This window comes from Chamaea fasciata, unplaced genomic scaffold (assembly GCF_029207755.1).
Source record: "Chamaea fasciata isolate MVZ Bird 193981 ecotype frontalis unplaced genomic scaffold, bChaFas1.0.hap1 SCAF_31, whole genome shotgun sequence".
Taxonomy (NCBI): domain Eukaryota; kingdom Metazoa; phylum Chordata; class Aves; order Passeriformes; family Sylviidae; genus Chamaea; species Chamaea fasciata.
The window spans coordinates 467,664-493,856 of NW_027094116.1; the positions used below are offsets into that span (position 1 = coordinate 467,664).

Sequence of the window (26,193 nt, forward strand, 5' to 3'; positions counted from 1 at the left end):
TGTTATACTGCTTTTTTTTTCTGGAAACCCACTAATTTTTGAAATTATAAAAAGATTTTAGGCATGGGTCTTCCTTCCATTGCAGGAAGGTTTCGCTTTCCTTGGGAGACATTTGTCTTTTATTCCAAGACAGTTGCCAACTCCTGGGTTCCAGCATGGATGGGATAGACACTCTAAGAGAAGACACAGTCAGACACCGAGCCACCTCATGCTCTGCCTTTGAAGCCTTTGGGCACCAAGGGCCCTCCCCCAGGTGGGACTTCTGGTCACCCGGCCACTCAGGAGCTGAGTTTGGCAGAGCGTCACACTGTCCCCAGTGTGCCATGGCCGACAGACAGATTGACAGACAGGGCCCTGTCTCACCATAAGCAAGGCCTGACTCACCCTTGCCACACACTGGTGTTCCACATCACACTTTTCCTGTCTCTGACACCCCACCCTGTGCCAGGGCCTATTCCCAAGTGTCCTGGAAAAGGGGGAGACTCAGAAACACCCACAGGGCCTTTGTGAAATCATCGTGTGGGGAACACCGCAAAGGTTTGAGACAGGGGAGAAGAGAAACCAGAGCCTCCTGAAGGCCGCTTTGGCCGTCAGGGCAATGAAGGTCCTGAGCCCTGCCAGGTTCCTCTGGTGGAGGAAACGTGCTGGGGGAAGTGTCCAGAGTTTGTTCCTTTTTGGGGTTTTTCTCTGGAAATCGTTCCTTTTGTGACCCTTTGAATTCTGAACCCTGTTGCTGTTGGTTTTGTTCTCCCATTGCTGTTTGCAGGAAATTGTTCTTGTCTCAGTCCGTTGGGACATTTGCCTTTTGTGCCTCCACTGGCAGGGGGAGGGGCAGTCTTTAGTGGCAGCACACACGTGTGGGTGCCCTTGGGTGGGGACCCCCAGTGCCTCCCACCCCCCCAGTGTCACGGCACAATCTCACAAATGTCACTGGGCTCCCGTGGTTGTCGGTGGGGTCTTGGCAGCTCTGCGTAGGTCACCTGGCATTCCTGGGGGACAGTGACACGGGGGGGCCCTGCAAGAGACACCAGTTGGGGGGACCAATGTGGGGGGTGACACCGGTGGGTGACGTGTCACTGTCCCTCCCACACCGCTGTACTCACGCTGTGCCTGTTTGGTGCTCACGATGTGAGTGTACAGAACCTCCCCCTCCTCTGGGGGGGCCGGGGGCTCCGGGGAGGCCCTGTGGGGATAAAGGGGATGTGTTGGAGGGGATGGAGAGTAGTGGGGTGGGGGTAAAAGAGGGGCCACAGCCCTAGACCCCCCCACTCACCTTTCCTGGTGCTTCCTGATGGCTGCAGAGGAAAGAGGGGAGAGGTGACTGTGGGTCCCCAGGGCCCTGACCCCTCTCAATGTTCCTGAACCCCCACAGGACCCTCAGTTCTCTACAGGACCCCCAAGCATCCCTGAAGCCCTCCAGAATTCATGAACATCCTCAGTGCCCCCAGCCAAGTCATCCTCAAGAACCCAAAGCCCGGCAGGGAGAGACACTCCCCAGAATGACCCCAGGACCCCTGAAAGAATCCCCAACATCCCTGCGGGACCCTCCAGCACCTCCCAAAACCTTAGAGAATCCAAAGCCAAGGTTAAAATTCTGGGGCTAAGGGAGCCGCCTTATCATTCCCCAAATCTGTGGGGCTTCCTACAGTTCCCTGGGACCCCCATCCACTCATTGTCACCCACCCCGGCGGTGCCACCAGTGCCAGGCCACAATGACAGCCACGAGCAGGACCAGGAAGAAAAGGGACCCACCGACCCCTGCGGCCACTGCAAGAAACAGAGACGGACACATCAGGATCCCCCATCACAGCAGGGGTCCTGCACTCCCTGGTGACCCCATGTGACCTCACCTGTGCCCCTGTGTCCCTGCGGTGTCACCTCCAGGGCCAGCTCGGGGCTGAGTGCCCGGAACACGTGGTGCCCGTCCTGTCCCAGCTGGTTGGTGGCCACGCACTGGTAGGTGCCTGAATGTCCCACACTGACGTCCCCAAGCTCCAGGACGGGACCCTGGGCCACCTCCTGCCCGTTGTGCAGCCAGGTGAAGGTGACAGGGGCTGAGCCCACCTGCACCGAGCAGCGCAGGGTCACGGGGTCACCTGTTTGCACCTGGTGTGACAGGGGACCGGGGGTGATGGTGGCATTGGCCACGGGCACTGCAGGGACACAGACAGGGCTGAGGCTGTGGGGAGGGGCTGGCAGCCAGCAAGAAAGACAGGGATACGGGGATGAGAGTTTCCTGCAGCATGCTGTGGGTGGGGTCACCCCAGCCTGAGGGTCCCACTCACCCACGACGGTGACATTCAGGGGAACACTCTCAGCCACGCTGTCCCCGTTGCTGACCCGGCATTGGTAGTGGCCACTGTCATTGTCCCCAACATGCTGCAGCTCCAGGCGGGGGCCAGTGCCCAGCGGTGTCCCCAAGTCCCCCCGGTGCCAGGTGAAGGACAGGGGACCTGTCCCTGCAGCCACTGCACAGCTCAGCACCAGGCGGTCCCCCAGTGCCACCTGTCCCCCGGGGGGCTGCGCCCACAGGGACACCCCTGAGACAGGGACCCCTGCAGGAGGGAGTGAAACCAGGGGACAGTGAGGGACATGGGAGGGGCATTTTCGAGGGGCAGGAGGACCCCAGTGAGGAAGAGGGGGCCCAGAGCTGATGGGGGGCATGAAATAAAACCCCAAGGAATGATGGGGGGTTCAGGGAGAGGACAGCTGGAGCGGGCTGAGGGGGCACCACAGGGAGGGTATGGTGGGACCTGGGGACCAGGAGGGGAGATCAGAGATGGGTGGGGTTGAACCAGGAATGGGTGAAGAGACCCAGTGAGGGATGGAGGGACATGGAGGGGGACCTGAGCAGTGACGCGAGGACATGGAAAAACTTCAGAGGAAAGATGGGGGTACCCAGGAAGGGCTGGGGCACTTGGCGAGGGAGTTGGGAAAGGATGCATGCCCTCTGACAGGCATGGGGGTCCAAGCAGGAATGGGGGTCCCGAGGCAAGGCAGGGGACGCAAAGAGGCTGTGGGGGCTCCCCGTGCCCATCCCCGCACTCACTGCGCACCGTGACGCGGAGCCGGGCGCTGCTCTTCTGCACGGCCTCCCCCTCGGAGCGCACCTGGCAGCTGTAATTCCCCGAGTAGGAGACCCCCACGGCGGGCACCTGGAGCTGCGGGGACACCTGCGGGCCCCCGACCAACTGCCTGTCCCGGTAGAAGAGGTGCAGGAGGGGGGCTGGGGGCCGCAGGGTGTTGGGAGTGCTGAGGCAGCTGAGATTGAGGGGGGACCCCTCGATGAGCTCGGGGGGACCCTCCAGCACCGGCACCGTGAAGAGCTCTGGGAAGGAGATGAGGGGAGGACTGACTCTGAGTCCCCTGGGATGTGGCTGTGGGGGTGTCAGGATATTGGGGTTCCAGCCGTGGGAGTGCTCACCGTGCACTGTCACTGTCACTGGAGATGACGATAATGGCCAGAAGCGCACTGAGCCCGCACAGTGGTAGCGGCCACTGTGGTTTGGCTGCAGAGGGGACAGGGACAGCTCAGTCCCCCTGAAGTACTCCCCCAGATCCTTCCCGTCCTGGTAAAATCGCACCCTGCTGACCGATGTGTCTGGCCTGACCCGGCAGCGCAGTTTGACCTCGTCGCCCTCCAGCAGTGTCTGTGTTGGCACCTGCAGCACCAGCTGGTCTGTGGGACAGGAGAGTCCCATCACACTGAGAGGCTGGAGACAGGTCAGAGGAGGGTGCCCATGGCACCGCAGACATCTGGGCGGAGTCTCCATTGCACGGGAGGATCCCAGGAACACCAGGAGACGCTCCGTGGCACAGGTGTCACCAAGGGGGTCCCATCACACTGGGATGCACTGGGATGACCCTCAATGCAGTGCCCACGGGCTCTTGCACCCGAGGGGTGTGAGGACACCCACGGAGTGGAGCCCACCCAGACCTATCCAGAGGCCACTGTGAGCATTTAAGATCCCCTCTCACCATTTAGGACTGTGACGGGGGGGCTGAGCCCACTGCCGTGTCTCTGACACTTGTAAGTGCCGCTCTTGCTGACAGTGAAGCGGTTCCATCTGTTCTGCGCCCAGCGCTGCCCGTCCTTGTACCAGGTGGTGGCACTGGTGGTCCCCAGGCCCCGGCAGGTCAGTGTCACCTGGTCCCACAGCACCGCCGGCCTCCAGGGGGGCTCCACCAGGAGCTGGGTGGTCTGGGCACCTGCGGGTGACAGGGGACACCAGCCTGCCAGGGCCATTGCATGGGGCTGGGGACAGTGGGGCGGGGACATGGCATCTGCCGAGGACTCACCAGCGAGGCCGAGGGTCTGGGCTGGAAGGGAGAAGGGAAGGGATCAGGGCGGTGGTGGCTCTGCAGGGACAGCACCATTTGGGGGGACATGGTGTGATGTGTCCCCAAACTCTCCCCAAGGGTAACACTGGTGTAGCACAGAGGTTTTGCTGACAGGGACACCTCAGTCACCCTGGGCTGAGGCAGGACATGGGGACACTGTGGACCCCCCATGCTTGCACAGGTCACCACCGTCATCCTCACAGCACCTGTCCCTACAGCCACACCCCCATGGCCCCACGTCTGTGACCCCTTTCCCCCGGCACCAGTCCCGCTGGCCCATCTGCATGGTACGGGCATGACCCTTGTCCCTGTCCCTGCATCCCTGTTCCTTGGTCCCTGCCTTGGGGACCACAGGGGACCCCGCAGCCCCCCCGTGCCCCCTCCCCACCGGTCTCTGCCCCACCAGGGCCCATCCCCGGGGTGTCAGGCCCGTGCCCGGGGCACTCACCCCACAGGAGCAGCGCCACCTTCCCGGCCATCCCCGTGTCCCCGGCCATGTGCACTGGCTGTCACTCGCTGCTGTGGCCACCGGTCCCCTGGGTGGCGGCTCTTCGGATGAAGAGGAAGGAAGAAAGGTCACGCCTCATCCCCACGTGTATGTGGCCCTTGGTGGGGACAGGGTGGGGGATGGGTGGAGACACAGCAGGGGACAGGCTGGGGACATTATGGGATAGTCTGGGGGCTCAGTGGGGGATGGTGTTCCCAGGAGTGGGGGCTCAGGGGATGTGGGGAACCAAGGCCGGGTGTCCAGGAGAATGGGGGTCCAGGGGAATTGGGGTCTCCATGTCTCAGGGGATTCACGGATGGGGGTCCTGCAGGAAAATGTTTCCCCAGGGGTTTTGGGTCATGGAATATGGGTCCCAGGGTTGGGGGTCCAGGGGAGAAAAGGGGACCCTTGGAAATTTGGGTTCTATGGGAACAAGCAGCCCTTGGGATGGGATCAAGGCAATGGTGGTCCTGGGCAATGGGAGTCCTGGGATGGGGGTCCCAGGGAGCAGAGACCAAGGGAATGGGGGTCCCATGGTTGGGTTCCCAGGGGAATGGGGGTCCCAGGGATGGGCAGTGGCTGGGTGGGCACGGGGGTCACAGCTCCTGCCCTGGGTGCCTCAGATTTTGGGGTGACTCAGAGCCCAGCACAGCCCCCACAGTGTGCTCATGGCCAGGGGGGCACCCCAGGGTGGAGGCTCTGGGTCTGTGCCCCACACACCCCTGGGCTTTTCCCATCCCCCCATTTCCTGGCTCAGCCATCCCAGGGAACACCTGAGCAGGGAACGGTGGGGGGATCCCAGGAAGGGGCCAAGGGGGCTGGGGGGTGCAGGCAGTGTTTGGGGGCTGTGGGGGATGAAAGATTTTCACTTTCTCTTTCCTGCAGCAGAAGGAAGAGGCCGTTTATGCTGAGCTGAGGCCGTGGGTTCTGTCCTGGGGGGCACATCCAGAGGGATCCTGCCCTGGGGGAAAAGGGCTCCTCTGCTGTGGTGACACCTGGGTCATGTCCCAGGGTCTTGTCCCAGGGAGTTCCTCGTTCTGGGGGTGCCACATCCTTGGGGATTCCTGTCCCAGAGGTGGCACATCCTGGAGGGTCCTGAGCATTCCCGCTGTCCCCAGTGGGTCCCTGTGACACCTGGGCTGCCCAAACCTAAGGGGCCACCAGATAGAACCTTGCCCTGATGATGGTAAATGCCCGGCTAAATTTGGTTGAATTCCCTGATGCCCAATTGGCTGAGACAAAATTATACAGCCATGAAATAAAGGCAACAATCTTTTCCGAAAACATTTTTTTTTCCCAATAAAAAAATAACTTCACCAAAAATCAAACTAACAATGTAAAAAATGGTCTGGTCGATAGAATCCTTTTAATCATTGGGCACCCAACAAGTCGCTCACAGTAAAAACACAAACAAATCCCACAGAAATGAGACTTTCTGGTTCCCTTCAGGAGCCCATTGGTGCATCCCACAGCAGCGTTTGCTTGTGGATAACATGGAGTGTGGAATCTCCCTGAGTGTCCAGCAGGTCCATGGGATTGTTCCCGGCCTGCTGGGCAGCAACCCAGCCCACAGGGAAGGCTTTGGTTGGGCCACATTTAGGAACTCTGCCCATTTTCCTCCTTCCCACCCTGAAACTTGATTTACTTCCCATGGCTTCTGCTCCCAACAGGGGAGAAACTCTGTCCATCCTTGGAACAGAGCACAGGAATCCGTGGAAATGCCCGTGTGCCCCACAGGGTCTGCTTCCCTGGGAAATGCACTCCACCCTGCCCTGAATTCCCCTGCCTGGGCACTCCCTGCTCCTGCTGGGACACCCCTGTTCCCCAGATCCACGGCTGGAGCCCCTGCTCAGTATTTCCACACTTTTCCCTCTTCTGGTGTCCACATCCAGAACACAAACATTCTTTCTGGGAGGTTCCAAAGGGCTTCAGGTTTTGTTCAGGAAGGAGGGTCCCGGTCGTGTTGTTGAGCAGATGGGTGTGGGATCTGCAGAATTTCTGGGGCTCTCTCAGCCCCTTGCTGAGAGGGACAAAATGATCAATTGCTGCATTTCCGGACTGCTTCCCTCACAGCTGCCCCTGCAGGGGGGGTTTGCAGCCAGCCCTGCTCTGAAAACCATCCAAGGCCCTCGCAGAGCCACTGCTTGGGCTCCCATTGGCTTTTGTGCTTCTTGCAGGGCCCAGCAAACCACAGCCAGGCCTTTTCCTGCCACAGAATTGTCACCTTTGCAGCAGCTCTAAAGCTGCCAGAATCAAAGCCAAGGGGGCGGGGGGAGCCTCAGGTCGTGGCTGCCACCTGGGGCTGGCCAGAGCAGGGCTGGCCAATGCCCATCCCTGTGCACTGGGGCTGGGCCATGGCTGGGCCCCGCACTTGGATGGCCACTGGCTTCAAGGAGGAGGAGTTGGGGAGCTCCTTCCTGCCTGGGGCTCCATTCCCGAGCTGCTCTTCCTGGCTCACATCCTGCAGGGGATGAGTGAGAATGGAGGAGTCTGGAACCCTCCTGGAGCTGCCATCCCCCAGGACAGGACCCCTTGGCCAGCATGTGTCCCCCCCCCCAACTGGACACCCCCAGGATGTTGCAGTCCCAGAGCAGGGACCCCCAGAACAGGACACCACCTTCCTGGATGACCCGAGGACAGAACAGATCCACACCCTGGTCCCCACGCCAATGGCTCCTTCCTTCTGCTGCAGGAAAGAGAAAATGTTGTGGGGGAAAAGCTGGACACCCCCATCCGCCACAGCCCCCATACCTCCTCCTGCAGCCTCGGAACCCCCTTTTCCCCTTTTACGGTGTCCCCACACCCTGTTCCCTGTGCAGGAGCTCCCCAGGATCATCAAGCCCGGAACTGAGACATGCGAAACTGAGGGAAAAAGGAAGGATATGGAAACGAAGAGAGCAAAATGTCACTGGGGGCTCGGGGGACACAGATCCAGAGCCCCTCAAAATCTGCCTGGGGGATCCCCCACAAACCATGAGAACCTTGGGTGGGCTGTGCTTGGCTCTGAGTCACGCTAAAATCTGAGGCACCCAGGGAGGGAGCTATGACCAATGGGCCCACCCTGGGGCCCCCATTCCCATGGGAACCCAACCATGGGACCCCCCCTTCTTTATGTTCACCCACCCTGGGACCCCCAATCAAGGACTATCACTTCCCAGGATCTCCATGGCCCAGGACCCCCATTCCTAGGGAAGCCTCTCCTTCTCCCAAATTCCATCCCCTACAATCCACATTCACCTAGGAACTTGATTCTCCCAGGACCCCTCATTCCAATGTACCCCCATTCCACTGACACCCTCATCCCTAGGACGCCCTTTCTCATGACCCCAAATCCCTGGAGCCAACGTTCTTTGTAGACACATACCTGAGTCTGCCCATCCCTGGGACCTCCCGTTCCCCCGCATACCCATCCCTGTCTCCCCAAATCCCCTGAGACTCCCACTTCTGAGAAGTCCCTGTCCATTTTGTGCCACCCAGCCTGGTCCCCAGCCTGTCTCCACCCTGCCCCAAGCCCATCCCCAGCTTGTGGCCACCCTGCCCCCACAAAGGGCCACCTACAAGTGATGATGAGACCTGACCTTGCTTCCTTCCACCCTGACTGAAGAGCCGCCACCCAGGGGACCGGTGGCCACAGCAGCGAGTGACAGCCAGTCCACATGACCGGGGACACGGGGATGGCCGGGAAGGTGGCGCTGCTCCTGTGGGGTGAGTGCCCCGGGCACGGGCCTGACACCCCGGGGATGGGCCCTGGTGAGGCAGAGACCGGTGGGGAGGGGGCACAGGGGGGCTGTGGGGTCCCCTGAGGTCCCCAAGGCCAGCAGAGCCAGTGCATGGGCATGGACCCCAGTGTGACCAGTGTCATGGGGTGGGTGTGGGGACAGGAACAGGGGAACTGGGATCTGGGGTCAGGAACAGGGGGATAGAGATATGGGTACAGGGATGTGGCAAATGGAATCTTGGGGCTGGTGCAACAGTGGGGACAGGGACAGGGTGACAGGGATGCAGGGACAGGGACAAGGGCCACATACCATGCAGCTGGGCTATGGGGAACAGTGCTGTCGGAATGAGACCACAAGCACGGGGCCGTGGGGATGTGGCTGTGGGGACAGGTGCTGTGAGGACGGTGGAGGTGACCTGTGAAAGCATGGGCTGTCCACAATGTCCTCATATCCTGCCTCAGTCCAGGGTGACCATTTTGTCCCTGTCCTCAAGACTTCCTTCTTACACCATTGTTCAACTGGGGACAGTCTGGGGACCGACATCACACCCCATTCCCCAAGTTCTGCTGTCCCTGCAGGGCCACCTCCACCCAGCCCTTTCCCTTCTCCCTTCCAGCCCAGACCCTCGGCCTCGCTGGTGAGTCCTTGGGAGATGCCATGTCCCCACATGATGATCCCCACCACCGGGGCTCACTGTCCTGGCTGAAGGAGACTCTCTGTCTCCAGGTGCCACCCCACAGACTCCCTCATTCCCCCATGCTGGGTGCAGCCCCTCCTCCTGGCCTCAGCCTGTCTGTGTCCCCACAGTGCCCGTGGCCAATGTCACCATCACCCCCGGTCCCCCAGCACACCAGGTGTGCACAGGTGACCCCGTGACCCTGCGCTGCTCGGTGCAGGTGGGCTCAGCTCCTGTCAACTTCACCTGGCTGCACAACGGGCAGGAAGTGGCCCGGGGTCCCGTTCTGGAGCTTGGGGACATCGATGTGGGACATTTCGGCACCTACCAGTGCGTGGCCACCAACCAGCTGGGACAGGACGGGCACCGCGTGTTCCAGGCGTTTAGCACCGAGCTGGCCCTGGCAGTGATACGACAGGGACACTGGAAGAGAGGTGGGGTCACACAGCATCGCGAGGGATTGTAGGACCCCTGGAGTGACAGGTGACCCTGACGTGTCCCTTCTGTCCCCAGCAGTGGCCACAGGGGTTGGCGTGTCCCTCCTGTTCCTGGTCCTGCTCGTGGGTGTAGCTGTGGGCTGGCACCAATGGAAAAACATGGGTGGGTGACAATGGGGGCAATGGGGGCCCTGGGGAGGTGGGAGGCCATCTGGAATGTGGGGGTGATGGGTGACACCCACAGGCCCTTACTTGGGCAGTGCTCAGGACCTTTGCTCAGGGTCCTCAAGGATTGGCGGTGGTGTTGGAGGGTATTGTAGGGATGTTGGGGCTTCTTTCAGTGACCTTGGAAAAATTTGGAGGGTCCCCCTCCTTGCCAGAATTGGGCTTCTGGGCACTCACAAAGTCCAGAGCACTTGGGTGGTTCAGGGGTTCTGGGGCCATCAGGGATGCTCAGGGGTTCTGGGAGAATCTGAGGGCCCAGTAGGGTGCCAGGATTTCTGAGGGGGCCTTGGGGACCCCAGAGTTACCTTTCCCCTCTTTCCTTTCTAGCCTCCAGGAAGCAGCAGGAAAGGTGAGTGGGGGGCTCAAACCACACTGTCCCCTTTTACCCCAACCCCAAGACCTCCCATTCCCCCCCACACATCCCCTTTATCCCCACAGGGCCCCCCCGGATCCCCCGGCCCCCCCAGAGGAGGGGGAGGTGCTGTACACCCACGTCGTGAGCACCAGGCAGATGGGGGGTGAGTACAGAGTGGGACACACACACAGGGACACGTCACCCATGAGTGTCACCCCCACCCAGATCCCACAGCCAGTGTCTCTCGCAGCGTCCCCCCGTGCCACCGCGCTCCAGGATCCCCAGGTGACCTACGCGGAGCTGCGGGGACCCCATGGGCGACAGCGGGAACTCAGTGACACCTACGGGAATGTGCTGTGACACTCGGGGCTCCAGTGGGCACTGGGGGGCTCTGGGGGAACTGGGGGGCAGCGAGGGACCCCACCCATGGGCAGCCACACTACTCCAGTGTGCTGGCACCAGCCCAGCCCAGTGTGTGGAGCCACACTGAGGGTCCTCAGCCCTCTTCCCCCCCTACCCAGAAGAAGGAGAAAATCACCCATGGGAATGTCTCTGCTGAGAAGGTGCTGCTGGCAGTGCTGAGATCAGCCACTGCCTGCCTGAGTCTGCAGAAGGAACAACCCCCTCCTTCCTTCCTGTCTTCCTTCCTTCCTTCCTTCCTTCCTTCCTTCCTTCCTGCCTTCCTGCCTTCCTGCCTTCCTGCCTTCCTGCCTTCCTGCCTGCCTTCCTCCCTGCCTGCATTCCTGCCTTCCTGCCTGCCTTCCTGCCTGCCTTCCTTCCTTCCTTCCTTCCTTCCTTCCTTCCTTCCTTCCTTCCTTCCTTCCTTCCTTCCTTCCTTCCTTCCTCCCTCCCTCCCTCCCTCCCTCCCTCCCTCCTAAGACCAGGAGAGATCACTCATGAAATCCTCTCAGGGGCAAAACAGCGTCAGAATTAGAGATATGAATTGAATTTATTGGAGACAAAATCAGGGCAGAAAAAGGAGAAGTCACAAAACCCTTCCATACACCTTCCCCTGTTATAAATAACTTTGTTGTCATTGGCTTTTACTATTGTATTGGCTTTTGTTAATTAGTTCTATGTAATACAGTTTGTAATCGTATTTAAACAGCTTTTGATGTAGTAAAATTTGTCAGCCTTTTGACCCTAATCCCTGTGGAGATTCTAAATTTTCATGTGATAAATATGTTTTTGTTTAGGCTCTCGCAAACCATCAAAATGGAACCTATTTGCAGTGCAGTATAACATTAACTGTTGCAGAAGTAGCTAATGCCTTGATTTGTGTAACTAACTGACAATGGTGAGAATAACGCAGATTATTTTGTGAAGTAGCTAACATTGATTTCATCTACTGCTGGAGTATCTTATCTCTATGGTAAGATAACATTGAAAAAAACCAAGTAAACGAACATTGAAAGAAAGAACGCAAAGAGGAATCTACCACTGACTCGTAGGTCACCAAGATTTGTCAAACCACAGAACAGGTGCCTTGTGAGGAAATAAAATATATCGATTTCATCTGCAGTATGGCATTGTAGTGGTTTCAGCTTTGCCAATTCCTGTATCCGAGTCACGGCACCAATTAGTGTAGTGGTTTGAGTGCCCACAAGAATGATTTACTTTTTCTACTGCTGTCCGATAAGATTGTGAGAAAAGCAGAGCAGGCCCAAAGCTTAAAAGGGTATAAAGACAGGTTTATTAACAAAACTACAGGAGAGAAAACAAAAATAATAAGAATCAGAATAAAACCTTCAAAACACTTCCTCTGTTCCCCACAAACTCCTTTCTTTCTCTCTGAAAGCATGCAGAGAAAACAAAACCTAGACTTTAGCTCAGTTACAACCTCTAAAACAGTCTTTCTTCAGTTCTGTCAGAGAGACAAGTCTCTTCTGGTCAGCCATGGAAACTTCCCCACAAGAAAGAACAGTTCTCTTGTGGCTTTTTCATTCTCACAAAACCAGCCACCTCTGAATCTGCATTTGTGAAGTCCCTCCCATATCACACAGCCTTCCCACAGCTGCGTAATGGGCCATGTAAACTCATGGGGTACAATTTTAAAGATGAACGGTTCAAAAGCAAAGGTTTTCTACATCTCTAGGAACAGAGATCTTTCCTCTTTCTGAGGGCAGATCTTCATCTCATCTCTCTCTCTGTTCAGGCTTCTCATAAGATCACAACTACTTCAATATTTACTTAGCTCACCACAAAAACCTTTGCTCAGATCTACAATTTGTATACTCTCATCTCCTAGAACATCTTAGAGGGATATTCTAGTATATCACAGTCCATTCCCATGGCCTACAAAAGAGTTTCAGCCTAAAACCAAGGCATCTTCTCCTTCTCTTGCCATCTAAGATTCAACTCCTCCATCACCGACTTTGATGTCTTCATATTGTCTCTCTACGTGGCTTCACTCTGTCTTTTTGTCTCACTTAAGAGAGGATTAGTGCTTTGCAAGTTCCATCAGAGCAAAGGAGGAGTTTCCATTCTCCCAGTCTGCAGAGGCCGTGATGGTTCTCCTGGGCAGTGGCCGAAGGTGGTAAATTCAGGCCATGCCAGGGCTGGGCCAGGATCTCCGGGATTCTGGCTGCATTCAATTTCCAGCTGCGGGGCCGCTCCGCACGGCTGCAGAGCTGCCCCTGCTCTTGGCCGCAAGATCTCTCCAGCTGCTGGGGCCTCTCCCTCCGCAAGGGGTCTTGGTGCCGGTGTCTGGAGCTGTTCATAGTAAAGAATTCTTCCAAAGCCGCGCTGGGGGCTTCCCCCGTTCCTCTGCCCGGCTGCGCTGGGGGCCCAGCCCGGCCCTGCGAGGCCTCCCGGGGCCGCCATGGGGGCGGCTTTAGCGGCAGGATGTCAGCAGCCCCTGGAGGCCCGATCCGGCCGGGACGGGGCGTTCTCTCCTCCCCTGCCCTGCCCGGGAGCCGCCGGGCCCGGCCCTGGCAAGGCTCCAGCAGCGGCCGGGCCCGGCCAGGCCGCACCAGGCCCGGGGCCACGCGGCGGAGCGGGGCCGACCCCGCCGGCACCTGGGGACCTCTGCCCAGGTGAAAAGGGAAGAGAAGAATTGTTATAGATAACCGTGTGCCTCTGGCAGTGTCCAAGGACCCAGCACACTGTTTGCTGTCCCTTTTATTCCCTATTTATCCCTTAGGACTATTTAAAAATATGAAGGATTGAGCCTTGTTTCTCACACAGTTTAATCAGACAGCCAAATTTTGAGTACAGTAAGAAGGAATAGGGTGATGTACCCACTCAGCACTGGGGAAGGATGGTGAGGGAAGGACGAGCCCTGTGGGGTGCAGTGAAGAGGAAGAAGGGACCACTGAGGGGAATCGATGTCCCTGAGTGCTGCCAGTGTCCCCAGTGGCACAGCAGACTCACAAAGGTGTCATGGTTATCCTACTGTGCATCGTAGGGTCTCAGCAGCGCCATGTTGGTCACTTGTGGATCCCGAGGTGGGGCAGGGTCAGGGGACACCTGGAGGGGCCCTCAGAGTGACACCGGTTGTGGGGACCTGGGTGGGGGGTTAAACCCGTGGGTGACATGTCCCTGTCCCCCCTGTACTCACCCCCTGCCTGCTCAGTGCCCACGATGTGGGGGTGCAGCATTGCCCCCTCCTCTGGGGGAATCCTGTGGGGATAAGGGGAGGTCTGACAGGTGTCTGGGGAGGGGGAAAGGGGAGTCCCAGCCAGAGCCCCCCACACCTGTCCTGGGGCTTCATGGTGGCTGCAACGAAAAGGAGAGGGGGTGACCATGGAGACCCCGGGACGCCTGAACCTTCCTGGCACCTCGGCAGCTCCAGCCACACACGGGACCCCAAATCCCCACTGGAGCCCCAATTCACACCAGACCCCTGATTCTGCCATGGGACACTCCAAGAACCCCTGAACCCCCCAGAACATCTACACCACTGCAGTGTCCCCAAGCCCCCGAGTGTCCCCGACCCTCTGTGCCCCAGAACCCAAAGCCCGGCAGAGAGAGGTACCCCCCACACTTCCCCAGGACCCCAGAATGATCCCCCAACATCCCTGCACAGCTCCCCAAGAGCTCCCCAAACCCTCCAGGAGCTCAGAGAGCCACCCCAATGCTCCTCAAAGCCCACCCAAAAATGGCCCTGGAGCCCAACCAAGACCCTACAAATTCCCCCCAGACCCCCAAGGACCCCCAGGCGAGGTCACTGTGGGCTCAGTTTCCTCCATCTCTGCCCCCACTCTGGGGGCTTCCCCTCACTCCAGGACCCCCATCCTCCCCATTGTCACCCACCCCGGCGGTGCCAGCAGTGACAGCCCCCGATGACAGCCAGGAGCAGGAGCAGGAACAGGAGGGTCCTGCCGACATTCACAGCCACTGCTGGGGACAGAGGGGGACACATTGGGGTCAGGGTGAACCCTGGGGGTCCTGAACAACCCGGTGACCCCGTGTGACCTCACCTGTGACCCAGGGTGAGCCAGGGGTCACCTCCAGGGCCAGCTCAGGGCTGAGTGCCCGGAACACGCGGTGCCCGTCCTGTCCCAGCTGGTTGGTGGCCATGCACTGGTAGGTGCCCGAATGTCCCACACTGACGTTCCCAAGCTCCAGGACGGGACCCTGGGCCACCTCCTGGCCATTGTGCAGCCAGGTGAAGGTGACAGGGGCTGAGCCCACCTGCACCGAGCAGCGCAGGGTCACGGGGTCACCTGCGTGCACCTGGTGTGACAGGGGACCGGGGGTGATGGTGGCATTGGCCACGGGCACTGTGGGGACACAGACAGGGTGAGGGTGGGGGAAGGGCTGGCAGCCAACAAGAGGGACAGGGACACGGGGATGAGAGTTTCTTGGAGCATGCTGTGGATGAGGCCACCCCCAGCCTGTGGGTCGCACTCACCAAGGACGGTGACATTCAGGGGGACACTCTCGGCCGTGCTGCCCCCATCACTGACCCGGCACTGGTATTGGCCGCTGTCATTGTCCCCAACATGGCGCAGCTCCAGGCGGGGGCCAATGCCCAGCGATGTCCCAGAGCCCCCACGATGCCAGGTGAAGGACCGGGGACCTGTCCCCGTGGCCACCGAGCAGCTCAGCACCAGGCGGTCCCCCAGTGCCACCTGTCCCCCGGGGGGCCGCACTGACACGAACACCCCCGAGACGGGGACCCCTGCGGGGAGACACAGGTAAGATGATCTTGCCATGATGGGTGGAGGACACAAGACGGGAAGGAGGGGGGATTGGAGGGGAGCACAGAGGACCCCAGGGAGAAGTGGACCCTGGGAGGTGCGTTGGGATCTGGTGACCATGGAGTGACCCCATGGAAAGGTGGAGAGAGTCAGGCAAGGATGGGGGACTACACAAGAGACTGAGGAGACTCAGGGAATGATGTGGGGTTTGGAGAGGGGTGGGTGGACCCCGGGACGGAAGTGCAACCAGAGGGTTGAGCAGGGACCTTGGAAGGGGTGTGAGATGCCAGGGAGGGGTGGGGGGACAGAGAGAGGGATGAGGAATGCGGAGAGGGAACCAGGCAGTCATGGGGGAACAAGGAGGCACTTGGGAAATTTTGAGTGACGCAGGGAGGAGTGAAGGGAGGGATGAAGGATGCAGGTAGAGGGGGGAAGCCCTCGGAGGATGTCAGGGTTGCCTGTCCCCATCCCTGCACTCACTGCGCACTGTCACTGTCACCAGCTGTGACTGCATCCACTCTGGCACTACAGCTCCCACCCTGCCCCTGCAGCGGTAGCGGCCGCTATGGTGCAGGTGCAGGGGGGACAGGGACAGATCAGTCCTGTCATGGGGCCCTCCCAAATCCTTCCTTTCATGGAAGAAGTGCACGTTGGTAAGCGATTTGTCCTGGTAGCTCCGGCAGCGCAGTGTCACCGTGTCCCCCTCCAGCAGCGGCCGCACCGGCACCTGCAGCACCAGCCAGTCTGGGGGACAGAGGGGTCCTATCACACCGGGGGCATCTGAAGAGTCCTGATGGCACTGGGGGGCATCAGGGGCCACCCATTGCAAGGGAAGAGTCCCCTCAGACTGGGACGCTCTGCGATGTCCCCATGTGCAGGGGACGGACTCTGGTCACACCAGGAGGTGACCCATAGAGCAGAGACCACCCAGAGCCCTTGGGGACCCTGCAGGTGCCAGGCTGGAGACCCTGAAACCCCCCTCACCATTTAAGACTCTAACGGGGAGGCTGCGCCCACTGCCGGGTCTGTCACACTCGTAGCTGCCACTCTCGGTGACAGTGAAGTGTCCGGATCTCTGCTGTCCCCAGCGCTGCCCATCCTTGTACCAGGTGGTGGCACCGGCGGTCCCCGAGCCCTGGCAGGTCAGTGTCACCTTGTCCCACAGCGCTGCTGGTGTCCAGGGAGGCTCCACCAGGATCTCAGTGGTCTGGGCACCTGCGGGTGACAGGGGACACCAGCCTGCCAGGGCCACCACGGGGCTGGGGACAGCGGGGTGGAGACATGGCATCTGCCGAGGACTCACCAGCGAGGCCGAGGGTCTGGGCTGGAAGGGAGAAGGGACAAGGGCTGGATGGGGGGGCCCCTGCAGGGACAGCAGCACCTGGGGAATCCGGTGCTGTGTCTCACTGCAGACTGTCCCCAAAGGAACACTGGTGTAGCACAGAGGTGTTGAGGTAAGACACACCTCAGTCACCCTGGGCTGAGGCAGGTCATGGGGACACTGTGGACACCCCATGCTCATCCAGGACACCACCACCATCCTCACAGCTCCTGTCCCGACAGCCACATCGTCATTGCCCTGTGCCCATGATCCCATTCTAATGGCGCCTGTCTTCATGCCCCATCCCCATGGTATGTGGCCCTTGTCCCTGTCCCTGCATCCCTGTTCCCCTGTCCCTGCCTTGGGGACCTCAGAGGACCCCGAAGCCTCCCTGTGCCCCCTCCCCACCGGTCTCTGCCCCACGAGGGCCCATCCCCGGGGTGTCAGGCCCGTGCCCGGGGCACTCACCCCACAGGAGCAGCGCCACCTTCCCGGCCATCCCCGTGTCCCCGGCCATCCAGGCTGGCTGTCACTCGCTGCTGTGGCCACCGGTCCCCTGGGTGGCGGCTCTTTGGACGAATAGAAAGGTCGCACCTCATCCCCACGTGTTGGTGGGGGCAGGGTGGGGGAAAGGTGGAGACACAGCAGGGGACAGGCTGGGGACATTATGGGATGGTCTGGCGGCTAAGTGGGGGATGGTGTTCCCAGGAGTGGGGGTCTCAGGGGTTGTGGAGAGCCAAAAATGGGTGTTCTTGAGAATGGGGGTCCGAGGGAATGGGGGTCTCCATGTCTAGGGGGAGTTCAGAGATGGAGGTGAATTTGCTCTAATTACCAGACGCCCAGTTGGTTGAGACAAAATTAGACATGCAGGAAATAAAGGCAAAAATGTTTCCCCACAGCATTTTTATCCCAGTGAAAAAAAAAATCAGCAAAATCACGCTGAAAATGTAGAAAACGATCTGGCTGATAGAATACTTTTAATTGTTGCCCTCCCAACAAGTCACAATAAAAACATAAACAAATCACAGAGAAACGAGACTTTCTGGTTCCCTTTAGGAGCCCTTTGGTGCATCCCACAGCAGCGTTTGCTTGTGGATAACACAGAGTGTGGAATCTCCCTGAGTGTCCAGCAGGTCCATGGGATTGTTCCCGGCCTGCTGGCAGCAACCCAGCCCACAGGGAAGGCTTTGGTTGGGCCACATTTAGGAACTCTGCCCATTTTCCTCCATCCCACCCTGAAACTTGATTTACTTTCCATGGCTTCTGCTCCCAACAGGGGAGAAGCTCTGTCCATCCTTGGAACAGCGCACAGGAATCCGTGGAAATGCCCGTGTGCCCCACAGGGTCTGCTTCCCTGGGAAATGCACTCCACCCTGCCCTGAATTCCCCTGCCTGGGCACTCCCTGCTCCTGCTGGGACACCCCTGTTCCCCAGATCCACGGCTGGAGCCCCTGCTCAGTATTTTCACACTTTTCCCTCTTCTGGTGTCCACATCCAGAACCCAAACATTCTTTCTGGGAGGTTCCAAAGGGCTGCAGGTTTTGTTCAGGTAGGAGGGTCCCGGTCAGGTTGTTGAGCAGATGGGTGTGGGATCTGCAGAATTTCTGGGGCTCTCTCAGCCCCTTTCTGAGAGGGACAAAATGATCAATTGCTGCATTTCTGGACTGCTTCCCTCACAGCTGCCCCTGCAGGGGGGTTTGCAGCCAGCCCTGCTCTGAAAACCATCCAAGGCCCTCGCAGAGCCACTGCTTGGGCTCCCATTGGCTTTTGTGCTTCTTGCAGGGCCCAGCAAACCACAGCCAGGCCTTTTCCTGCCACAGAATTGTCACCTTTGCAGCAGCTCTCAAGCTGCCAGAATCAAAGCCGAGGGGGCGGGGGGAGCCTCAGGTCGTGGCTGCCACCTGGGGCTGGCCAGAGCAGGGCTGGCCAATGCCCATCCCTGTGCACTGGGGCTGGGCCATGGCTGGGCCCCACACTTGGATGGCCACTGGCTTCAAGGAGGAGGAGTTGGGGAGCTCCTTCCTGCCTGGGGCTCCATTCCCAAGCTGCTCTTGCCGGCTGACATCCTGCAGGGGATGAGTGAGAATGGAGAAGTCTGGACCCCGCCTGGAGCTGCCATCCCCCAGGACAGGACCCCTTGGACAGCATGTGTCCCCTGTGAGGCAGAACCCGCCCCCCGTTTCACACTCAGCACAAACGGCCTCTTCCTTCTGCTGCAGGAGAGAGAAAGTGAAAGTGTTGAGGGACACAGCCCGACACCCCCATCTCCCACAGCCTCCCACCCTCCCTGCAGACCCCTCACCTCTGCTTCCCCCACGCTGGGATTCTCCCAACCCGTTCCCTGCTCAGGTGCCCCCCAGGGTTATCAAGGCATGAAATGGGGCGTTGTGAAATTGAGGGGAATGAGGAAGAAAATGGATAATGTGGAGAGGAAAATATCACTGGGGATTAGCCCCTCAGAATTGCCTTGTGGTGCCTCCCCCAAACCAGACACATATGAGGGGGTCAGTGCAGGTCCCTGGGTCTACCCAAAAGGTGAGGTACACCCCTTGAAGGAGCTGTGACCCATGGGCTCATCGGGCCACTGTCCATCCCTGGACCCCCATTCCCATGGGAACTCAAACAGAGGACCTCCATTTCTTATGTCCCCTCTCCCTGGAACCCCCACCCGAGTACTTACATTCCCTAAGATCTCCATGGCCCAGGACCCCCATTCAGAGGAACCCTCTCCACAAATGACATGCCCTACAACCCCCCTTCCCCCAGGACATGAATTCTCTCAGAAGATCCCCATTCCCACGAGCCTGACCCATTCCCCCTGCACTCCATTCCTAGTACACCCATCCCATGACTCGAAGTCCCTGGAGCCCATGTTCCCCTGGGACTCCCATCCCTGAGTCCCCCAGCCCTGGGGACCCCAAGTCCCATGACACCCCCATCCCTGGTGACTCCCACTCCTCAGTAGCTCCATTCCCCTGGACACCCATCCTTGGCTCCCCAAAACCATTAAGCCTCCCACTCCTGGAACTCCCTGTCCCATCTTGTGCCACCCAGCCTTGTCCCCACCCTGTCCCCACCCTGCCCACAGCCTGTCACCATCTTGTGGCCAACCTGACCCCAGCAAGTGCCACCTACGCATGAGGATGAGACCTGACCTCACTTCCTTCCCATTTTGCCAAAGAACTTCCACTGAGCCGACAGCTGCCCCTGGCAGTGAGTGACAGCCAGTGCACATGGCCAGGGACACAGGGATGGCCGGGAAGGCGGCGCTGCTCCTGTGGGGTGAGTGCCCCGGGCACGGGCTTGACACCCCGGGGATGGACCCTGGTGGGGCAGAGAACGGTGGGGAGGGGGCACAGGGGGGCTGCGGGGTCCCCTGAGGTCCCCAAGGCCAGCAGAGCCAGTGCATGGGCATGGACCCCAGTGTGAGCAGAGGAGTGGGGTGGTTGTGGGGACAGGAAAAGGGGGACAAGAAGAGGGGAAATGGGATGTGGGGACAGGAACAGGGGGATAGAGATGTGGGGACAAGGATGTGGCAAAGGAACCTTGGGGCTGTAGCAGTTGTGGGGACAGGTACAGGGGCACAGGGATGCAGGGCCAGGGACAAGAGCCATGTACCATGCAGATGGGCTGTGGGGATGAGTTCCATTAGAATGGGATGACGGGCCATGGGGATGTTGCTGATGGGACCAGGGCTGTGAGGATGGTGGTGGTGACCTGTAGGAGAATGGGGTGTCCACAGTGTCCCCATGTTCTGCCTCAGCCCAGGGTGACTGAGGTGTCCCTGTCCTCAAGACCTCTGTGCTACACCAGTGTTCCCACTGCAGACAGTCTGGGGACAGACACCACACCATGTCCCCCATGTGCTGCTGTCCCCACCCAGCCCTGTCCCTTCTCCCTTCCAGCCCAGACCCTCGGCCTCGCTGGTGAGTCCTCAGGGGACGCCATGTCCCCACCCTGCTGTCCCCAGCCCCTTGGTGGCCCTGGCAGGCTGGTGTCCTCTGTCACCCGCAGGTGCCCAGACCACCCAGCTCCTGGTGGAGCCCCCCTGGAGGCCGGCGGTGCCGTGGGACCGGGTGACACTGACCTGCCAGGGCTCGGGGACTGCCGGTGCCACCACCTGGTACAAGGATGGGCAGCGCTGGTGGCTGGAGGGGCCCGACCACTTCACTGTCACCGAGAGTGGCAGCTACGAGTGTGACAGACCTGGCAGTGGGCTCAGCCCCCCCGTGACAGTCTCAGACGGTGAGGGGGATTTGGGTGTCCTCAACCCACCACCTGTGGCACCCCGAGGGCTCTGGGTGGGCTCCGCTCCATGGGTCACTTCTTGGTGTGGCCTGAGCCTGTCCCCTGCACACGGGGACATCCCAGAGCATCCCAGTGCGGGGGGACCCTGTTTGTGGAATTGGGGACCCCTGGTGCTCTGGCTGTGACCCAATGGGGTCCCCACAAAAACAAGACCACCCCAGTGTGATGGGACCCCTGTGTCCCATAGGCCCCTTGGTGCTGCAGGTGCCGGTACGGCCACTGCTGGAGGGGGACACGGTGAAACTGCGCTGCCGATGCCGGTGGGACCTGTTGGTCACTGAGGTGCGATTCTACTGTGGGAACAAGGAGCTGATTAAGACCCTCCCCAGGACCGAGCTGTCCCTGTCCCCTCTGCACCTGCACCACAGCGGCCGCTACCGCTGTCGGGTCTGGGTGAACTCCGGGGTATCACGGGGGTGGCAGGAGTCAGCGCCGGTGACAGTGACAGTGCACGGTGAGCCTCACCCCCACAGCCTCCCTGGGTCCCCTGGTTGGGGACCCCCAGCACTGCCTGCAGTCCCCCATTACTGCCCAGATCCCCTATCTCTGCTACGTGTCTTGAATCCATTCCCGCCTCTCTCACAGGATCCCCCAGCCCTACATGGGCACCCCCATCTTTCCTGTAAACTTTTCCTTTGTCCCCCCATCACTGCTTGAGTCTCCCTCCTCATCTGCACATCCCTCACTGGGTCGCTTCGCCCATCTCTGAGTCAACCCCACCCCTCCCTGCTCTGCCCCCACGGTCCCCAGGTCACACCATCCCCTCCCTGGGTCCCCACACCCTCCCTGGGTTCCCCCCCCCCTTCTCCAGGTATCCCCTCCCTGAACCCCCCCATGTTCTTTAGGGTTCCTTTCCAGGCTCTGCCCCCCCTCTTATTCACTGGGATTCCCCTGCCCCTCTCCACCCCCCCCTCCTGCCCCGTGTTCCTCACTGTCCCCTGGTGTCCCTCACTGACCCTTGCTGTCCCCTCTCCAACAGAGGTCCTGCTCTCGGGGGTGTCCGTGTCAGCACAGCCCCCCGGGGGACAGGTGGCACTGGGGGACTGCCTGGTGCTGAGCTGTGCGGTGGCCGCGGGGACAGGTCCCCTGTCCTTCACCTGGCACCGTGGGGGCTAAGGGACACTGCTGGGCACCGGCCCCAACCTGGAGCTGCGCCGCGTTGGGGACAATGACAGTGGCCAGTATCACTGCCGGGTCAGCGATGGGGACAGCGTAGAGGAGAGTGTTCCCCTGAATGTCACCATCCTGGGTGAGCAGGACCCTCGGGCTGGGGGTGATCCCAACCGCAGCGCCCCCATCCCACCTCACCAGATGCCAGCCCTGTCTGTGTCCCCACAGTGCCCGTGGCCAATGTCACCATCACCCCCGGTCCCCTGTCACACCAGGTGCACGCAGGTGACCCCGTGACCCTGCGCTGCTCAGTGCAGGTGGGCTCAGCCCCTGTCACCTTCACCTGGCTGCACAATGGCCAGGAGGTGGCCCGGGGTCCCGTTCCGGAGCTTGGGAAAATCAGTGTGGAACATTCAGGCACCTACCAGTGCATGGCCACCAACCAGTTGGGACAGGACGGGCACCGCGTGTTCCGGGCACTCAGCGCTGAGCTGGCCCTGGAGGTGACCCCTGACTCACCCTGGGTCACAGGTGGGCTCACAAGGGGTCACCGGGGTGTTCAGGACCCCCAGGGTTCACACTGACCCAAATGTTTCCCCCTCTGTCCCCAGCAGTGGCTGTGAATGTCGGCAGGACCCTCCTGTTCCTGCTCCTGCTCCTGGCTGTCATCGGGGGCTGTCACTGCTGGCACCACTGGGATGGGTGACAATGAGGAGGATGGGGGTCCTGGAGTGAGGGGAAGCCCCCAGAGTGGGAGCAGAGCTGGGCCAGCACCCAGGGCCCCTGAGCTGGGGAAAACTGAGCCCACAGTGAGCTCGGCTGGGGGTCCTGCGGGATTTGGGGGGAATTTGGAGAATTTGGAGAATTAGTTGTGTTCCAGGGCCATCCCTGAGTGGGCTTTGAGGAGCATTGGGGTGCCACTGTGAACTCCTGGATGGTTTGGGGACGTCTTCAAGGGCCATGCAGGGATGTTGGGGGATCTTTCTGGTGGCCTGGGGGAGTTTGGGGGGTGCCTCTCTCTGCCTGGCTTGGGGTTCTGGGGCACAGTGGGTCAGAGACACTGAGGGGTGGTGGGGGCACTGCAGAAGTTCTGGGGGGTCCCAGGAGTGCTTGGAGTGACTGGGGGGGAATCAGGTGTCTGTTGGGAATCAGGGCTTCAGTGGAAATTAGGGGTCCTGTGGGTGTTTGACGCTGCCAAGTTCCCAGGAAGGTTCAGTGGTCCTGGGGTCTCCAAGGTCACCCTCTCTCCTTAATCTTGCAGCTGCCAGGAAGCCCCAGGACAGGTGAGTGGGGGGCTCTGGCTAGGACTCTCCTTTGCCCCTCCCCAGACACCCCTCAGATCCCTTTTATCCCCACAGGACCCCCCCAGAGGAGGGGGCAGTGCTGGACCCCCACGTCATGGGCACTGAGCAGACAGGGGGTGAGTACAGGGGGGACACGGAAACATCATCCCCAGGTGTAACCCCCCACTCAGGTCCCCACAACTGGTGTCACTCTCCGGGCCCCCACTGGTGTCCCCTGGTCCTGCCACACCTCGGGATCCACAAGTGACCAACGCAGATCTGCCAGGACCCCATGAGGGACAGTAGGATCCCCATGACACCTTTGAGAGTGGGCTGTGACACTGGGGACACTGGCAGCGCTGGGGGACATCGATTCCCCTCAGCGGTCCCTTCTTCCTCTTCACTGCACCCCACTGGGCTCGTCCTTCCCTCACCCAGTGCTGGGCCGGCCCATGACCCTTTTCCCTCTACTGTACCTGAACTTCAGCATTTTGATTAAACTGTGTGAGAAACAAGGCTCACTCCTTAATATCTTTAAATATTAATAAGGTAGAAAAGGGACAGCAAACAGCGTGCTGGGTGCTGGGCAACAGCCCAAGGTGCACAGTTCTCTATAACAATTCTTCTTGTTTACCTTTTCATTGTATTGATTGAATACATATTCAAGAAGATTATGCATATTTCAAAAATACTTTCGAGTTTACATGTTCTGGGCGTTCTTTTGCTTGGTTTCACCCATGACTCATTCTCTTATAGTACATGCCTGTGCTGGTTTTGCATTGATTGAAGAATAGCTTTGGCCAAAAAAATCAGCGATTATCTTTGAAAATCGACAACCTATTGAACAAATTAATGAGCTAGGTATGCCTCTGTGGCCACACAGGTTGAAATCAGAAGAATCCCGGGAAAGTTCTCTTCCCTTCCCGTCTGGGCAGAGGTCCCCAGGTGCCGGCGGGGTCGGCCCCGCTCCGCCGCGTGGCCCCGGGCCTGGTGCGGCCTGGCCGGGCCCGGCCGCTGCTGGAGCCTTGGCAGGGCCGGGCCCGGCGGCTCCCGGGCAGGGCAGGGGAGGAGAGAACGCCCCGTCCCGGCCGGATCGGGCCTCCAGCGGCTGCTGACATCCTGCCGCTAAAGCCGCCCCCATGGCGGCCCCGGGAGGCCTCGCAGGGCCAGGCCGGGCCCCCAGCGCAGTCGGGCAGAGGAACGGGGGAAGCCCCCAGCGCGGCTTTGGAAGAATTCTTTACTATGAACAGCTCCAGACACCGGCACCAAGACCCCTTGCGGAGGGAGAGGCCCCAGCAGCTGGAGAGATCTTGCGGCCAAGAGCAGGGGCAGCTCTGCAGCCGTGCGGAGCGGCCCCGCAGCTGGAAATTGAATGCAGCCAGAACCCCGGAGATCCTGGCCCAGCCCCGGCACGGCCTGAATTTACCACCTTCGGCCACTGCCCGGGAGAACCATCACGGCCTCTGCAGACCTGGGAGAATGGAAACTCTTCCTCTGCACGGATGGAACTTACAAAGCACTAATCCTCTCTTAAGTGAGACAAAAAGACAGAGTGAAGACAAATAGAAAGACAATATGACGATATAGTCAGTGAAGGAGGAGCTGAATCTTAGAGATGGCAAGAGAAGGAGAAGATGCCTTGGTTTTCGGCTGAAATTCTTTTGTAAGCCATGGGAATGGACTGTGATATCCTAGAATATCCCTCTAAGTCCTGGAAGGCATGGATGGCGAGATCAGAATATTCAGATTTTAGATCTGAGCAAAGGCATTTGTGGTCAACGAAGTAAATACTGAAGTAGTTGTGATCTTATGAGACGCTTGAACAGAGAGAGTGATGAAGATGAAGATCTGCCCCCAAAAAGAGACAAGATCTCTGTTCCTAGAGGTGAAGAAAACCTTTGCTTTTGAACCGTTCATCTTTAAAATGGTACCCCATGAGTTTACATGGCCCATTACGCAGCTGTGGGAAGGCTGCGTGATATGGGAGGGACTTCACAAATGCAGGTTCAGAGGTGGCTGGTTTTGTGAGAATGAAAAAGCCACAAGAGAACTGTTCTTTCTTGTGGGGAAGTTTCCATGGCCAACCAGAAGAGACTTTTGTCTCTGAGAGAACTGATGAAAGACTATTTTACAGGTAGTGACTGACATGAAGTCTAAGTTTTGTTTTCTCTGCATGTTGTCAGAGAGAAAGAAAGGAGTTTTTGGGGAAGAGGGGAAGTGTTTTGAAGGTTTTTTTCAGATTCTTATTTTTTTTTTTCTCTCTTGTAGTTTTCTTAATAAACCTGTCTTTAGATCCTTGAAAGGACTTTTTCTCTCCAATTCTGATGCTGTTTTACCTATTACAGGATTTGATGAGTGATCTCTCCTGGTCCTTGTCTCGACCCAGATACCCTCTCTGCTGCCGCCATTCCATCTCTGCCATCCCCACTCCCCACTTCCCAGTGCACCCTCGAATCCAGGGTGAGAGGAAAGGAAGGGAAGGGAAAGGAAGGGAGAAAGCAGGAAGGAAGGCGGGAAGGAAGGCAGGAAGGCAGGCAGGCAGGAAGGCAGGCAGGAAGGAAGGGGTTGTTCCTTCTGCAAGCTCAGGCAGCCAGTGGCCGATGTCAGCACTGCCAGCAGACCCTTCTCAGCAGAGACATTCCCGTGGGTGATTTTCTCCTGCTTCTGGGTGGGGGGAAAGAGGGCTCAGGACCCTCAGTGTGACTCCACACACTGGGCTGGGCTGGTGCTGGCCACAGGAATCACCAGGAATATGTGGGAGCTGAGAGAGGTGGATGCATTGGGAGG

The 26,193-nt window shown here is 59.3% G+C and overlaps 2 protein-coding genes and 1 pseudogene across 2 annotated transcripts in view; 2 read left to right on the forward strand and 1 right to left on the reverse strand.

Annotated features, from left to right (window-relative positions):
• The window catches only part of LOC136303047 (Fc receptor-like protein 4), a 34,702-nt gene extending 24,088 nt beyond the window's left edge, over positions 1-10,614 (forward strand). Inside the window, 4 exon segments of the mRNA XM_066206636.1 lie at positions 9,737-9,823; positions 10,213-10,234; positions 10,324-10,403; positions 10,491-10,614. Coding sequence (XP_066062733.1) covers positions 9,737-9,823; positions 10,213-10,234; positions 10,324-10,403; positions 10,491-10,600 — 299 coding nt within the window. The 3' untranslated portion in view covers positions 10,601-10,614.
• On the reverse strand, positions 906-7,577 carry LOC136303212 (Fc receptor-like protein 2). The gene is made up of 13 exons (XM_066206910.1): positions 7,482-7,577; positions 7,200-7,289; positions 4,809-4,890; positions 4,300-4,320; positions 3,979-4,209; positions 3,425-3,679; positions 3,050-3,328; positions 2,286-2,555; positions 1,851-2,153; positions 1,684-1,767; positions 1,274-1,295; positions 1,104-1,183; positions 906-1,015 (listed from the first exon to the last, which is right to left on the reverse strand). The coding sequence occupies exons 1-13, from the start codon at positions 7,575-7,577 to the stop codon at positions 906-908; spliced, it is 1,923 nt and encodes a 640-aa protein (XP_066063007.1).
• Positions 10,615-19,956: 9,342 nt separating the features above from the next.
• LOC136302905 (Fc receptor-like protein 4) lies at positions 19,957-24,972 on the forward strand (annotated as a pseudogene).
• The last annotated feature ends 1,221 nt before the right edge of the window (positions 24,973-26,193 follow it).

Bases quoted from the DNA above. Each gene is read 5' to 3' on its own strand.
- LOC136303212 (XM_066206910.1), bottom strand. From the start codon at position 7,577: ATGGGGGCTGTGGCGGATGGGGGTGTCCAGCTTTTCCCCCACAACATT. The intron at 3,329-3,424 runs GTGAGCACTCCC...TCTCCTTCCCAG, and splicing joins AGTGACAGTGACAGTGCACG to AGCTCTTCACGGTGCCGGTG. The intron at 1,768-1,850 runs GTGAGGTCACAT...TGTTTCTTGCAG, and splicing joins GCAGGGACACAGGGGCACAG to TGGCCGCAGGGGTCGGTGGG.